This window comes from Propithecus coquereli, unplaced genomic scaffold (assembly GCF_000956105.1).
Source record: "Propithecus coquereli isolate 6110/MARCELLA unplaced genomic scaffold, Pcoq_1.0 Scaffold2, whole genome shotgun sequence".
NCBI classification, from domain to species: Eukaryota; Metazoa; Chordata; class Mammalia; order Primates; family Indriidae; genus Propithecus; species Propithecus coquereli.
In genome coordinates this window covers 16,889,614-16,905,082 of record NW_012144966.1, presented here as the reverse complement: position 1 = coordinate 16,905,082, position 15,469 = coordinate 16,889,614, and the positions used below count along the sequence as shown (strand labels likewise).

General features: G+C 39.0%; 1 protein-coding gene across 1 annotated transcript in view; it reads left to right on the top strand.

The window, feature by feature from the left end:
- The first annotated feature begins 1,017 nt into the window (after positions 1–1,017).
- The window catches only part of CPNE3 (copine III), a 44,990-nt gene continuing 30,538 nt past the window's right edge, over positions 1,018–15,469 (top strand). The window contains exons 1-3 of the mRNA XM_012643547.1: positions 1,018–1,059; positions 13,980–14,119; positions 14,394–14,573. Coding sequence (XP_012499001.1) covers positions 13,988–14,119; positions 14,394–14,573 — 312 coding nt within the window. The 5' untranslated portion in view covers positions 1,018–1,059; positions 13,980–13,987. The remainder of the gene's footprint in view (positions 1,060–13,979; positions 14,120–14,393; positions 14,574–15,469) is intronic.

Below are 15,469 nucleotides of genomic sequence, written 5' to 3'. Positions count from 1 at the left end.
ACTTGGGAGGCTGAGGCAGGAGGATTGCTCCGAGCCCCGGAGTTTGAGGCTACAGTGAGCTACAATGCTGCCACTTTACTCAGGGCGACAGAATGAGACTCTGTTTCCAAACAAAAAAAAAGATTGTTTACATTTCTTTGTTACATTTTCCATTTCTTCTGTAAGTAAAAAATTTATCCTTTGCCCATTTTTCTATTGCATGTTTTTTTTTTCTTGCCAGTTTAAATGAATTTAAGATGTTTTTTGTCAGGTTTATGACAAACATTTTTTCCAACGTGTTTGCCTATTGATTTTGTCCCTGTTTCCTTGGGCAGAAATTCCAAATTATTAAGCAATCAAATGCAGCAATATTTTCCATAGTGGTTTGTTTTTAACAGACAGCATAACCTAGTAAGCTGCCAAGCAGGGTGCTTTGAAGTTATTTAGCAGAATCTGTGACTTTAGGCAAGTAGGCCAGTTACTTAGCTTCCAAATCTTATGTTATTCCATTGCAGTTTTCATTTGCGAAATGGGGATAAATGGGGCACCAAACACGTCACAGGACTGTTGTGAGCATTAAATGAAATGAAGGATGTAAAATGGTAGTGTGCACTTTGAAAACGCTGTAAATAAGTATGGTTAAGAGCCATACTTATTTCACTAGCCATATTTCCCTATTTTCATGTTGAGAATTTTTCTAGGTTCAGATATGGTATAAATTTTATCAAATATGTTAATTTAGTCATTCTTCAGGAATTAATTTTGGTGCACCAAACAACTTTTCGTAATGCCTAAAGTCAACTTTAAGTTTTCGGCAAACGAGCGACCTGACCTCTGCAGTAGCCGAGAAGCGTCAGCCCAACCGCTGCAGGGAGTAAAGGGAAGGCTGCGGCTGGGGTGGGCGCAGCTCGCGCAGCTGAGTGGGCGGGGCGAGCCTTTGGCCCGCCCCCGAGCGCCCCGCCCCGCCCCTCTGTCCGTCCCGCCCAAGGTTCTTGTGAATCCTAAGTGGCTTGGGCTGCGCTGCAGACGTTGCTGGTCTGTTCGGCACCACTACTCGACTTCCACCCCAAAGACCGGCACGTGAGTGCGGGCCTCACCCTGTTTCTGGGCCGGGGCCCCCGCAACCCACTAACCCCCCGGGGGAAGAGGAAAGTCCTGGCCTGCAGAATCCGGGCCCTCAGGCTCCGCGCGGCGAGGCCCACTGGGCCCTGGCTCTGGAAGTGCACCCTGGGCTTCGTTCAGCCGGGGATCGGCAGGGCGCGCGTGGGGCTCCCGGGCCGCTGAACGCTTGGTCGGCGGCGTGGCAAGGCCCGGGGCTGGCCGGTGCCTTCTGGAAGAGCCCCGACTTGGGCTTAGCTCTGGGCGGCGAGGAGCCGCCTGGACCTGGTGGTCGGGCAGCTGAAGCAGTGGTGCCTGGGATCCGCCTGCCTCCTCTCAGCGGAGAGGGTCGGGCCTGTGGCCCAGGGAAGGGTGACAGGCCCTGAAATCTCTGCAGCGCCAACCGGGGAGAGGGGGAGGGACCCCATACCATACTCAAGGTGAAGCGAACGCCCTGATGAACGGGGCCCGCTTCAGAGCAGCCGAGGAGGAGGAGCTGCCAGGTGGGGTGGGTGACTCTTCCGGAGTAAAGCAAGGAGGTTGTGAGGAGACTATCCTGGTAGTTGCTGTTCCTGCTCCAGCTTCGAAATTCTTCTGTCTAGTGTTTTGGGTTCACTACTACAGGGGCGTGGAGGAAGTGCTGTTGCATTCGTTTTTCAGTGCTGGGACCTCTCGGGGACCGAGCACATTGACCATTAAGGTTGTGCTTCATGGTCATCTGCAATTGTTGCTTATCCTTAGTGTTATCTTTTCGTGGCTGCCTCTACAACAGATAATCAAATAGAAGGAAGGGTGGGGTTTAATATAGCAATTATTGGTTACAGCATCCCGCAATAACTCTGCTAGACAATTTTTATATATGTTAGCTTATTTAATGCTCACAACAACATTTTGTCATGGTACTGTTACTGTGTTTCATACTCCAGGAATCTCAGGTTGAATAACTCACCAAATAACATAAGTGGTAAATGGTAGCATTAAAGTTGGAACTCAGGTCTGTATGATTTTAGGGCACAGCCTTTATGGCTCAATGTAAAAGAACATTGTTCTTTTGGATAAGACTGATGCTTAGGTTTCAAATCTGTGCTTTGAGGTTTGTGGGCTGTATGACGTTGGCCAGGGTATTTAACCTTTTAGAGCCTGTTTCTGCATTTGTAAAAGGGAGATAAAATACCTCCTGTGTCACAGGGTTGTTATGAGGATTAAATGAGATATTTGTAAAACACTTAGCAAAGTGCCTAGCATATAGTTAGTGACAAGCTATATATAGCTACATACATCCTGCTGTTGTCACTAATTAGGGTCAGCAAATGCTAGCTCTTGAGTACTGCCAGCTATAGTAGCCAAACTAAACTTGTACAGGCCTAGATCATAGGTAGAGGGAATCATAGGTAGAGAGATCATAGGTACAGGCCACCGTTTGCCGTTGTGAGAATTTTTTGAAAGGCAATTCCTTTTAAAAGGCAATCCTTAGGAATTGGAAAAATGCATCCTACTTGAGCTGAAAAATTTCACACTCTGGGATGTGAGTGGGTGCTGAATTTCAGGAACCCACAAACTAAAATGTGTCTGACACAAACCCCACAATGAAGAGTGCACTTCTCTTTCAGGATTTCTTATCTCAGGTCTATCCCCTAAAGAATGGAGAGAAAAATGAGGTTCCAGGATGGGGGAAACAAAAGAACTCTTTGCCATTAAGGGTTGCATAATGACTGGACACCTCTCCTAATTTTGCTTCTAACTGTGAATACTTTATAGACAATGATCTTCATTTCCACATACACTTAAGGAAACCTAACTATTGCACATTTTATTAATAGAATAATTTATTTTCATATACTCTTTATCACCACCACCCCGAATATTTTCCTTGCAGCACTGGTTCAGTTACCTAGTTCATACTGTACCCCAGCTCCTATCAATTCCTGGTATAGCTTTATACATAGTTTTCCTTGCCCTCAGTTTCCCCATGAAAAATGTTAGGAAATACTACACACTAATTTCAGTAAATCATTTTGAAATGTCCTCTTACCAAATGTATATATTATGTCTAGTTCCTGTGAAAATCATCAAAGCAACAGTGTGGTTGCAATATGCGTTGTCATCAGGCTACTTCAATTTTCTGAGCTTTTAGTTTACCATGCCTGTAGCCATTAAGGTGATAGTCAATACATGTTAAAATAGATACATGCAACTGTAAAGAGGAACTTGTCTGTTCACATTTTCATCTGTTTAGGGGTCAGAATTTTTTTAAAAAAGAAGTGAAATCAAAACAAATATTTCTTGATGGTGTTGTCACAATGTTTATAAAATATCTAAAACTGCACCCCACCTTCAATAGTTCTTGCTCCCCTTTCCTGCTTTATTTTACTCTTTAGAACTTACTACCACCTAACATACTATATATTTTTCGTATTTTTCTTTATTGTTGTCTGCCTCCCTGTAGTGTAACTAACTTCTTGAGGGCAGGGCTGTTTGTCTGTTTTGTTCATTTTTGGCTTCCCAGCACTTTACAATAGCACCTGACACACAGTAGGTGATAAATAAATATTTTTTGAATGAGTGTTGAATGAATGAATAGTACTATTAAAGTGTTCATGATTGGAAAATAGAAAGAAAGGGGTTTGCCAGAAAGTTAAAAAGAGCTGAAGTATATGTGCTAAGCAACCATGAGAGGAATAATCTTGAAATCAGGAAATATGTAAACATCTCAACGGATAGTCTTTGCATGATATACAAACTTTTAAACCTTAAAAATGAAGTGACTGTGGTTGTTGCAGCTTTAAACTAAAGTTTTAAACTAAAAACTAAAAAATGATGATTTTTATATCATTGTTTGCCATGAACTAGAGAGGAGGACATAGTGACAAAATATGAAATGCCTGTCTTGCCCAATTAAATATATATGCCCAGCTAAGAAGAGGAGGAAGGGAGCCAGGTTTTGGAAAGTATGCATTTAGAGCTGGGGCATAGTGGATACCAGGGCAGGTGAGAAGTTCAACATTTGGAAAATTCCAAAAGGTGGAAAGTTCTTAAAGTGCTCTAAGGGGAACAAGAACCCCAAAGGACTTTAGTCTCCGCAGGTTGATGTGCCTTAATATAATATCCAGCCTGCCTGCTGCACAGCTGGCCAACAGCTTTACTAAGTCTTTATAATTTTAAAACTTTTCAACTGAGCGCTTGGCATTTTCAGGTATGGGATGCAGCTCAGATTTTTACCAAGGGTAAAAGATGACTCACTTTGTAGATTTATACTATAGCTGACTTTGCCAAGATGCATGTTTCATAAAGCGAGGCAATATTGAGACGTTGTCACTGTTTCTAACTTTTATTAATATCTGTCAATGGAAAAGAAGCCAAACTCTGTAAAATAATTTTAAAGAGATTTATTCTGAGCCAAATTTGAGGACTATGATGCGGAGCCACGCCCAAGAAGCCTTGAGCAAGTGGACTTGTTGTGGTTGGGTTACAGTTTGGTTTTATACATTCCAGGGAGACAGAGGTTACAGGTAAAGTCATAAATCAATACATGGAAGGCATACATTGGTTTGGCCCGAAAAGGTGGGCAACCTCAAAGCATGGGGTGGGGGTCCTACAGGTTATAGGTGGGTTTAAAGATTCTTTGACTTGTTATTGGTTAAAGACTTGAAGCTTTGTCAAAAGGCTTGGAATGTTTTTTTTTTTTTTTTTTTTTTTTTTTTTTTTTTGAGACAGAGTCTCACTCTGTTGCCCTGGATAGAGTGAGTGCCATGGCGTCAGCCTAGCTCACAGCAACCTCAAACTCCTGGCTCAAGCAATCCTCCTGCCTCAGCCTCCCGAGTAGCTGGGACTACAGGCATGTGCCACCATGCCCGGCTAATTTTTTCTATATATTTTTAGTTGGTCGATTAATTTCTTTCTAATTTTAGTAGAGGCGGGGTCTCGCTCTTGCTCAGGCTGGTCTCAAACTCCTGAGCTCAAACAATCTGCCAGCCTCGGCCTCCCAGAGAGCTAGGATTACAGGCGTGAGCCACCGCGCCCGGCCGGAATGTTTTAAGATAAGGAGCTCTGTCTATTAATCAGAGGCAAAACAACGGGCATATATTTGTTAGGTAAATTGAGGACCTGTAGGTTTGTCTTGCATACCATTAGGCCTGTTAATGGGTTACAAAACATATCTCTGAGAAGGAGGTAGGGGGCATGATGAGGCATGTCTGACCTCCCTCCTCTCGTGGCAGGCAATTTAGTTTTAGGATATACCCTTGGCCAAGAGGGGTTCAGTCAGCCGATTGCGGGGAGCCTTAAGATTTTATTTTAGGCTGGTCCGCAGATAGTGAGTTACCTCACTTGATTGTTCACAGTCAGTTACAGATTGAAGTCCTTTTTCTACTACTTTCTCCCCTCCTCACTACTGCACCTGACTAGTCTTTAAAAAAAAAGAGAGATTTATTTTAGTTCACATATCTTACTATGTGAACCTATGATGAGCTGTTCATTTGATAGGCTTGAAAATATAATCAGTGATATTTCTAGAATAAGGAATTGGAAAAGTAGTATAACCTGAAATACATGTTAAGTAAACTCTATAGCCTGCCATGAATCATGAAATAGAACAATGTATCTTCAGGATTTTCTAGAGAAATTAAAGAAGCGGCCTTAGTTGATTGCTTACTTTGTAGCAATAAGGACAAGGTAAAACTGCACATACTTTTTATTTTTGAAGTTAGAGTGATTAAGTGTCAACTCTCTGGTATTAACTCCTGTTTATCCCAATTCTGCATGTCCAAGTATCAGCAATAGTATCCCTATTTTTGTTGAGGATAGTTCAAGAATCTGGAAACATTTTATTTTAGGAGTGACCAGAAGCTGATTCCTTTTGCTGCCATGATGTATGCTGAGAGCTTAATAATATGAGATTCCGTGGATTGTAATATAGCTAATTTCCTTATTATGCTGCATATACGTAATAGACTGGGCCCTGTATTTTGTTTGTTGTTTTTTATGACATCTGAGAATTTAATAACAGTTTCAAACAGAGGTAACTAACTAGTGGAAAAGTATCCAGATATATATATTTTTTTCAGAGACAGCTTTTTCCATAGTGAAAGATGGCGATGGAGTTTGGAAAACTTTATTCTTTTTCTTCCATTTCTCTTTTTCGTTGTTATAAATTTTATGATGTTTTCTATTCATTTTTTAAGTCATTTAGTATCACTCCCTAAAAGTTTCATATTCACTGTAATTAAAATAGAGTCATAGAACATTAACTGGTAGAGAATTTGGGAGTTACTTAAAGGGATTGACTCAACTCTTAGATTTAACAGTTGAAAAAATTGAGGCCTAGAGAAGTTACAGCACTTGCCAATGTGTCCACCATTGTGATGTGACTGACATAGAACCAGAGTCCAGTTTTAAAAGATCCTTCCTGTTTGTCTCTTTTTCACATTAAAAAAAAACATGCTATTTTCTCTGTTTTATGTACTTTTATGCTTGACATAATTCCCTATCCCAATTTCTAATATATTCTGTGGGGATAAAAAGAAAAAAAAAATCTGTGCATCACTTTCTTACTAAATACAGAACAAGCTCATTTTAAATTCCTTTAATGTAAGTTTTTTACTCTCAGAGTCTGGATATTAAGTGTGGTATATTCCTAAGAATAAATGTTGCTGACCTAAGATGGGCCAGCAGTACCTGCATGGTAGACCTGTGTGTGGGCAGACACCCTAGCAAGGAGAAAATGCTTCCTTAGCCTTAAGTAATTTACAATTTAATGGGTTATCTTGAAGAGAAACTGCTATGATGTAATGTAGTATAAACCATTCCAGTTCTTCTACTCCTTGGCAAGCCACTGTAATTCTGGTTGCATTTGTTTGAGAAAGATATTAATACTTGTAGCATAAATATTAACCTTGTAATTTTAAGATCCTATTTCTTTATTAATTTGTTTCAGGCTGAATATTGCATTTGATATCCTAACAGACAAACCATAAGGAAATTAATTAGAGAATATTACTATTATATGAAGTGTTTTTTAATATTGTTTTTAATTGACAAATCATAATTGTATACATTTATGAGGTTTATTTATTTTTTATTGTATTAGTTTTAGTTGACAGGTACATAACTATTAATTAGAGACTTTAATTCCCTCAAGGCATTTCAGCATGAGGGGAAAAAAAATCTGGGTTCTTGGTGTGGTACTGCCACTTACTAGCATTGTGATCTTATGTGAGTAATTTAAGCTTTTTGAAGAAAGTCATTTTTTCCTCCTAATAGGCACTACGCATTGTTCAGACAATTAACAATGTGCAGAAAATTGTCAACATATTCTGGGGTAATCAATTCAAATATTGGAATGCTTTGTATTATAGCTATGATGTATGGACCTCTCACCATACAGTAATCATGTCCTGCCCAGTTCAGAGTTTTTGTGAGATTCAGAAGGTAATATGTTATTTGGAAGCACTTTGAAAATTGTAAAAACCCAAAACTACCCAGATGTATGGAATTACTAACTGTCGTTTCTTTCCCCCTTTTATTCTACTCCCCATTTTCTTACTCTCTACCTTTATTAAGGGTGAAAAAAAAATCCAACAGTCAGTGGCAACATGAATACAACTTCTTTTACGGTGAAATATAGTTTAATTTTTTAATTTTTAAAATTTTTATTTTTTCTATATCCCAAGTCATCAAGCAATATGGTGGATATAGTTTTAATGCTCAGTAAAAGTAGAAATCTCTAGAGAGCTTCTTCAGCTTCAAGGGCACTTTGATTGTTCCCTATCTGTGCTGCAATTTTACATTGTCGTATATTCTATTTATACATGGATAGCTAAGTATTTATTTTTGCTTTTGTTTTCCTCTTCCCACATTGAGAACATCATAGAAGGTATTCAATAAATAATTGTTGCAAGAATGGATCTCCCCAATTTGAGTATAATGAGCTACAAGGTCTTCTATGGCTGTATCCAGTCCCCACAGTCCTTAGCATAATAATGAGTACACAGTAACCTCTTAATATGTACACTTGCCAGTTTGACCTGGACCTCCCAGTAGTGTAGCAGCTTTGGATTTTAGCCATATTACCCCTCCCTCTCTTTATTTTCGAAAGGGACGCTTAATTACTGTTCTAAGCAACACAATGCCAGAAACTCTGCCTAGGGTGTTTATCGCTGATGTTGCTGGACCCGGTTCCAGCTGCCCCAAGGTTACCCTTGTTCACTTTCAGTAGTGGTCAGGCAGGATGTACTGGGGAATAGCAGTTAGTGAATCGCGGTGATAGAACCAGAAGGAACCTTCGAGAATTTTTTTAATGTAGGCCAACCTTCTTATTTTGTAGCTGAAGACTGAAGTAAGTTTACTAAAGGGATTGGTAAGTGGGCACTGACTTCTTCCTGTCAATTATTGTAGGACAAATTATGAGTCACAGACAGGGGCCTGGGTTCCTGTCCCCTATGTAGTAACTGTGGAACTGAAGCTTAGGTAAACAAACCCTTCTGAGAGGATTTAGGGAAATTAGCACTTGTCTGTAGTCAAGGTTAACTACTTTGGCAAATTAATTTTGTGTAAATCCCAAAGATTGTTTTAATATCATTTCAGGAAGCTCTTCTTAAATAAGGATGAGAAAGTTGCTTTATATCTTACTACTTAATAATAAGCCATCTATGCTGAGACAGTCAATTAAAATATTTGAGTAGTTAATAAAATAATTGCTACAATTCATAGAGTATCTAATATATGCTAAGCATGCAACAGACCTTCAATTGTCAGGTATTTTTTTAATCCCCATTTTATAGATGAGAAGAGTGAAGTTTAGATAGATAATTTGGCAAAGGTGGCATGCCCAAATAAATGGTGGGAAAGAAATTTGAACCATATCCACTGACTCCAGAGTTATTGTTCTTTCTGCTGTGAATAACCTGTGCTAGATGTCATGCTTCAGGAAGAAGAGGAAGCAGTAAAACATGGTCACTGTCCTCAGCTCAGAGTATATAGACAGACGATGAGCCACACACACAAGTTACAAGAATGGGAAGACAATGGGATCAGTGTCATAACAGCATTAGGAGGGTATCAGCAGCAGCTTTATGGAGGAAGTATCATTTGAAGTGGATCTTCAAGAATTTAGATGGGCAGAGGTAGCTGTTCAGGTAGGCTAGGGTCAGATGTTGGCAGAGTCATGAATTTCAGGCTCAGCTCATTGGACTATGGTAGGCCTCTGGCAGCTAGTAGTCATTTTTTTTTTTAATAGAGAGTGATAAAATTATGATGTGAATGGAGAGAAGATGGCATTAGAATACCTATTAGGAGACTATTATCATAGGCAGGTGAGAGATATGGAAGACCTGAAGTAGGGTTGTGACTGTGGGTACAGGAAGGGTCTGTACCTCCATGTTGGAGAGAGATTTGGGTTGTATTAGGTAGAACCTGCAAGAAGTCTCTACTGAGTAAATCTAAGAGTAGGTTTAAGGGAAGAAGGGAAAAGAGGAAGCAGTTAAGACTTCAGCCAGAGCGTGGGAATAACCACATGCCTTAATTTTCATATGTCAAGTGCCACTTCAAATATTAGACCTTAATTTTCAATTCCTTTGGATTATCTGTGTTATAATGTTGATTCAAAAAGTTAGGGTGACTCGGAAAATGATTGACATATTTAGTATTTTTAGGGATTATTTGCATTTCAGAAGAAGAGTTTGAATCAAGCAATTCTCCAGTAAGTAATCTATACTGTGGGGACTATTTCTTTCTTTCCTCTCTATCATCCTACTCTTTGTGGAGTAAAATACAACATAGAATCATTCTTCAGTTGCTCATGCATTCCTCTGCCTCATCACTTGTCCCAGCCAGATGCCCTATTTTTCTGTACACAAAGGACATAAAATATTTCTTTTATTTTCTCTCGTCATAGTTTGTGGATAAGATATCCTACTGCTCTTTTAAAAAGTTGTGTATCATATACTAGGTAATTACATTAAAAGGAAATGAAAAGAGCATCTTCATAAATGTTGCTATTAACAAGGTTCCAGACCTGAGTGTTTATGTAAATTCTTCCATTTGCCATTCAGCCATATGGGTTTTTAGATAAAAGTGAGGCTGCCGTCAGAGTCATTTTCAGGGGGGGAATACTACTAATAGAGGAAATTTGTTTCCTGCCAGCAATGCAGTAGGGTAACTGTCAGCAGTTTGCTAAATAATCAGCTGAGCCTGACATGTTGTTTTTGTAGCTTTTGTATGAGTATTTTTAAGGAAAAATATAATGTCCTGCTATGTTGTGTTTCTTTGGTGTGAGACTGACTTCACAGATAGATATCTGCAGTCTCTGTTGAATTCTCCCCATCCTTGGAAATTTGAAGACTTTTCTGGTGGCTGGTAGAGAATTCTCTATATGTTGTTCTTCCCAAGCTTTAGCAATCCTTGCTCATTCTATGTCTGTCCACAGGGTACTGCATGATGGTTAGTATTGCTGACATGCAACTCACAAGACTCCAAACTACCTTATGCAAAATTAAAAAAAAATCTTTCAAGTCACATTATTCCACAGATTCTGTGTTAGATACAAAAAGCAAGATGCCTGGCACATACCAGATTTACAGGTTTTTTGCAGTATCTCCATTTTTACTGATGAGGAAATCTAGGCTCAGGAAGCTGAAGTTACATATATGTGGTCACACAGCTAGCACCGGATGTAAGATTCAACCTAGGTATGCGTTACTCCAAATTTGATCATCTTCCTGCACTGTAGTAATCTGCTACTATTAGTGCAATTGAAATTCAGAGAAGCAACTTGTTATGGATTAGAATAATCATTATGGAATGGAATAATAAAAAATAGGAAACAAGGGATAGATAAGAGAGGATCAGACCCTAGAGGCAGGTAGTGATAAAATACTGCTACTGCTACTACTACTAATGCTAAACGTTTGAACACTTTCCATATATTAGGTACTGTCTAATATATTAAGTTGTTCACTTCTCATGACAACCCTTTGAAGTAGGGACAGATATTTTATGTTATTTTATTTTATTTTATTTTTAACCCACTCCCCCCAGTTATTTCATTTTATAGTTGGGGAAACCTGGAGGGAACATGGAGGTTACCGATCTTGCCAAGGTCACAGATGAGAACTGGGGCAGTTTGCAGTTTGATTCCAGAGCCTGTGATATGGAGCATTGAACAGGAAGTAGAAAATCAAGGGGGCATGCTTCAGGGCTGAATACAGCAGATGTGAAAAAATGGAAAAAGGAAATTGTATGTAGGGTTGGGGTGGGTGTGGGAGAGGGACGTAGGTTTGGGAGTGCTGTGCACCAATTAATGTCTGAAGCCCTGAGAGGGGTGAGGTCAAAGGAGAGGTAAATGCAGACAAAGACCAAGAGGTGACAGCTTTCAGGGATTCTCACAGTTTCTCCAACGGGAGAAGGGAGAGAGGTACTAGGCAGAGATGGAGAAGAGGAGAAGGAGGGATAGACAATTCAAGGAAGAAGGGATTGAGGATGAGGGCCCGTATCAATGTGCCCGAGACTTCATGGATGTGGATAACTTTAAATTAAATCTACTACCTTCTCTGTGCTTTTGTGTTTTATGGTATTTCTCCCTTCTTATTGATGAACTCTTGCCTTCTGTTATGTTTTTAGCACTTTTAATTTTTTTATAGCTCAAGGGGAATAGGAATGATTATTATATTAACATTATTAATACAAATGCTTTCTAATATTATACATACTTCAGAAAAAAAATAGCTAGTCTTCTGAGTTGAATGGTATGAAGACACGCAACTTTTGGTGCTAAATTCTAATCCTGTTTATTGCTTGCTAAAGAGACCTTACTGGTATCATGTTAGAGTGTTCTAACTTATAAGACACCATAGAATTAGAAGAGATTTGACAAGTGACATTTTAAAATAAGCCATTTCATCGTGTTTTCACCAGTTTGGGAACTTGTAGTAAAATCTTGTTACCTACCTACTGAGGTCTTCTGACTGGTTCTCAGGACACTCTAAGCTTGGCCCCTCTACCTGTCCAGCTTTGCTTTCTCTGACACAGATGCTCACTTCCGTGACACCTGGTGAGGTGTCCTTACTGTGCCTTCTAATATTCTGCTTTCCTGTCTCTCTCTTTATCTGTTCAAACTGAATCTTTCAAAACCCAGGCAGTGTAAGTCTCACCTGCACTATGAATTCTCCTCTGACTGCTTCATTGATTTCTTCGTGCCCTTGATATCTTTTGTGTATGTTGTCAATACTATGTATTTTAATACTTGACCATTTTGATGCATATTAAAATGGCAAAAAAAAAAAGCCAAAACAACAATAACAACAAAAAATCTGACTTCATAAAAGGACATAGTATTAATAGTTTTAGTTTTATTACAATATCCCCGGGTATGGATGAGATTTAGGAAATAAATTGGGGATTTGTGAATTTTGTTGTTTATTAAGGAATAATTTTCTTGCCAGGTGAAGGGATACACATGTAGCATTACTTTTAAAAGGAAGTTCTAGCAACTACTACTAAGGTTATACAACCTACCTCATTATTCTTAGTCTCCATTTATTTAGGAATCTTAAATGCTAGTATTGGTTTTTGACATATATTGAGGATTGCTACTGTTTTTTAGAGAGTTCATTAGAATAATTAAGGAGTTTTCATAAGGCATGAGTTGTTTTCTGACGTTGCCGCAGGGCTGTTCTAATAGTAATCCTTATTATTTCGGACTTGATTAGGCATTTTATTCAGCACAGAAATCCTACTCTTGTTAGATATAACAGGACGATGAGTGGATTTATTTCTGTGTCCTAGAATTTCAGCTAATTCTCAAAGTGGAGAGCAAAGGGCATTAAATACTCCACATTGTAAGGACATTTGCCAGCAGCCCTAGGGGAAGAGGTACCTTCCCACCTCCAGAACCTGTCCTATCACCATCAACCTCCACTTCACTCTGGACGGCTGGCTAAGTGGACCTCCAGCTGGGGAATGCAATGCCTGGTTCCTCTTGGTGACACCTGCAGTCCCTTTCATTTTCTTGGTTCAGGGAGGAAAGCAGCTCACCCTCAGTACTGCGTCCTTACTCAAGGCAGGCCCCCATCAAGTACTCCGTGCTATCCCCAGTCCTTTTCATATAGGATTGGAGGCTGGGGAGGCGAGGGGTCTGTGGAAGTTGGGCTAACTCTGGTATTTCTTAGCAAGTCATGAGGGGAGATGGGCCACACCTCTCTCTAATGTGTCAACCTTGTCTACACTTTAGAATCCTCTAAGGAGCTGAGGCCCAAGTTGCACCCTAAACCAGTCAAGTTAAAATCTCTTTTTGTGGGACTTTGGCATCAGTAGCTTTGAAAACTCCTCCAGATGGTTCCAATAAGTAGCCAAGATTGAGAACTGCTGCTGCTAAATATTCGGAGTTGGGGGCAGAGTGGAAGGAAGGGTATTTGGGGCCTTTATACCGCAGATTTAGTCTTAGCCAAAATTCTTTTAAAACGGAAAATATCCCACTCAGTATCTTACTAAATAAACAATTAAAAATGAAATTAAGGTTGTAGTCTAATCTGTTTTGTTCTATAGCATAATGCTATGTTTACCTTTAAGTCAAGGAAGAATCAACATTATACTTGGACTTTTCCTGAATAGTAAAATGTATAGTAAGGTGAAAAGAAGATTAGTATGTCTTATCTGCCATCTTAAAAACTGCATTTTACTGTCGTACAGTAAATGAGTTATATCCTAGCAATATCACTGCAATGAGCTAATAATAGACACCCAAATCCTGAGAAGTCATATATAATAAAGAGTCTCATTCTAGCAAATTCTCTCTTCTATGAGCCTGTTCTCACAATTTGTCTTAAGAATTCAGCTATTTCCATTAGGAACGCATGTGCTTCTTGAAGGCACAATTTCACTTGCTTTCTCATTTAATTGGTTTTCCACAGCTCAAGAAATGGCTGCCCAGTGTGTCACGAAGGTGGAGCTGAACGTTTCCTGTAGCAATCTTATGGATACAGATGTAGGGTCAAAGTCAGACCCTTTATGTGTATTATTTCTGAATACAAGTGGTCAACAGTGGTATGAGGTAATATTAAATACTTCAGGTGACAAGTAATCTGAATTGCTCTTTTAACAATGTGAAGAGTTTTTTAAAAAATGTTAAAAATAATAACACCATCTCCTGTGTTAATGCAGTTTTTTGAGAAAGTTTGTCCTTGATTGTAGAATTCTTCCTACACGTATAGAAACTTCTTTTAGTTGTCATGCCTATATTTATTTATGTTTAGTACATAAAGATGTTAGAATCCAAGTGCACCTTTGATCTGAAGAAACTTTTTTGTTTTGGGGGGTGGGTGTAGGTTGAACGCACAGAAAAGATTAAGAATTGCTTGAATCCCAAATTTTCCAAGACATTTATTATTGATTACTACTTTGAAGTTGTTCAGAAATTGAAATTTGGGGTTTATGACATCGACAACAAAACTATTGAGCTGAGTGATGATGACTTCTTAGGAGAATGTGAATGTACTCTTGGACAAGTGAGTATACATAGCCACTATCTTTATTTTGTCTAAAATTTTAACCAATGAATTGGGTATTTTTGATGAGTGTTCATTCATTTAATTTTTGAAATTGAAAAACATGTAATTGCTTTAAAGACTGAGCTCATATATGTGTATTAATATGGTTGGCTTGAACATTATGCAATTTATCTTATTTTATGAAAGGGCAGGAATCATGCATTTCTGGCAAAGCCTGTTAATTCTTTTGAGTAAGGATGCTTCATTGAACATTTTAATAGATAATACCTCTGCTCTAGCTGCTGCAGAGTTCAGTACAATTTTGTTATGCTCAAGTCATCAATGCAGTCAAAGTAACCACAACTTCTCTGATGTTCTAACTGGCATAACTTGTCCCTCTTGACTACCGATGCCTCAACACCACCCCTTACCTGGCTTGTTCTTGATACAGCCTAAGGTATATCAGTTCCTCACTCTCCCCATAAACCTTCTCTGACCCCCTAGACTAGTTTGGAGTCCTTCCCTGAGCTCACTTGGCACTCTCTACTGCTTCTTACCTAATTTTTTTTATAGTTGCTTAATTACCTGCCTTCCCAGTATATGACAGGCTTGGTCAGGGTAGGGGAATGTCCTGTGGCTCACTGTTTTGCTCCTTGTTTAGTCTGATTTATGAGGAGAGATCATGACTATCTGTATAGATGGGAGAAGGCTTCACAGGAAGGAGGAGTCATTTTCCTCAGTGGGTGATGTTTATCACTTAAATTTGTCTTTGACAAGTTTATTTTTCAGGGTTGAATTATTTGGAGGTCATGGTATTTTCTAAGTCTCAAGAGCAATATGGAACTAATCAGTTTTCTAAAACTTTGATAAATAGTATCAAAGAAAAAATTAAAGAAGATTTTTTTTGGAAAAAA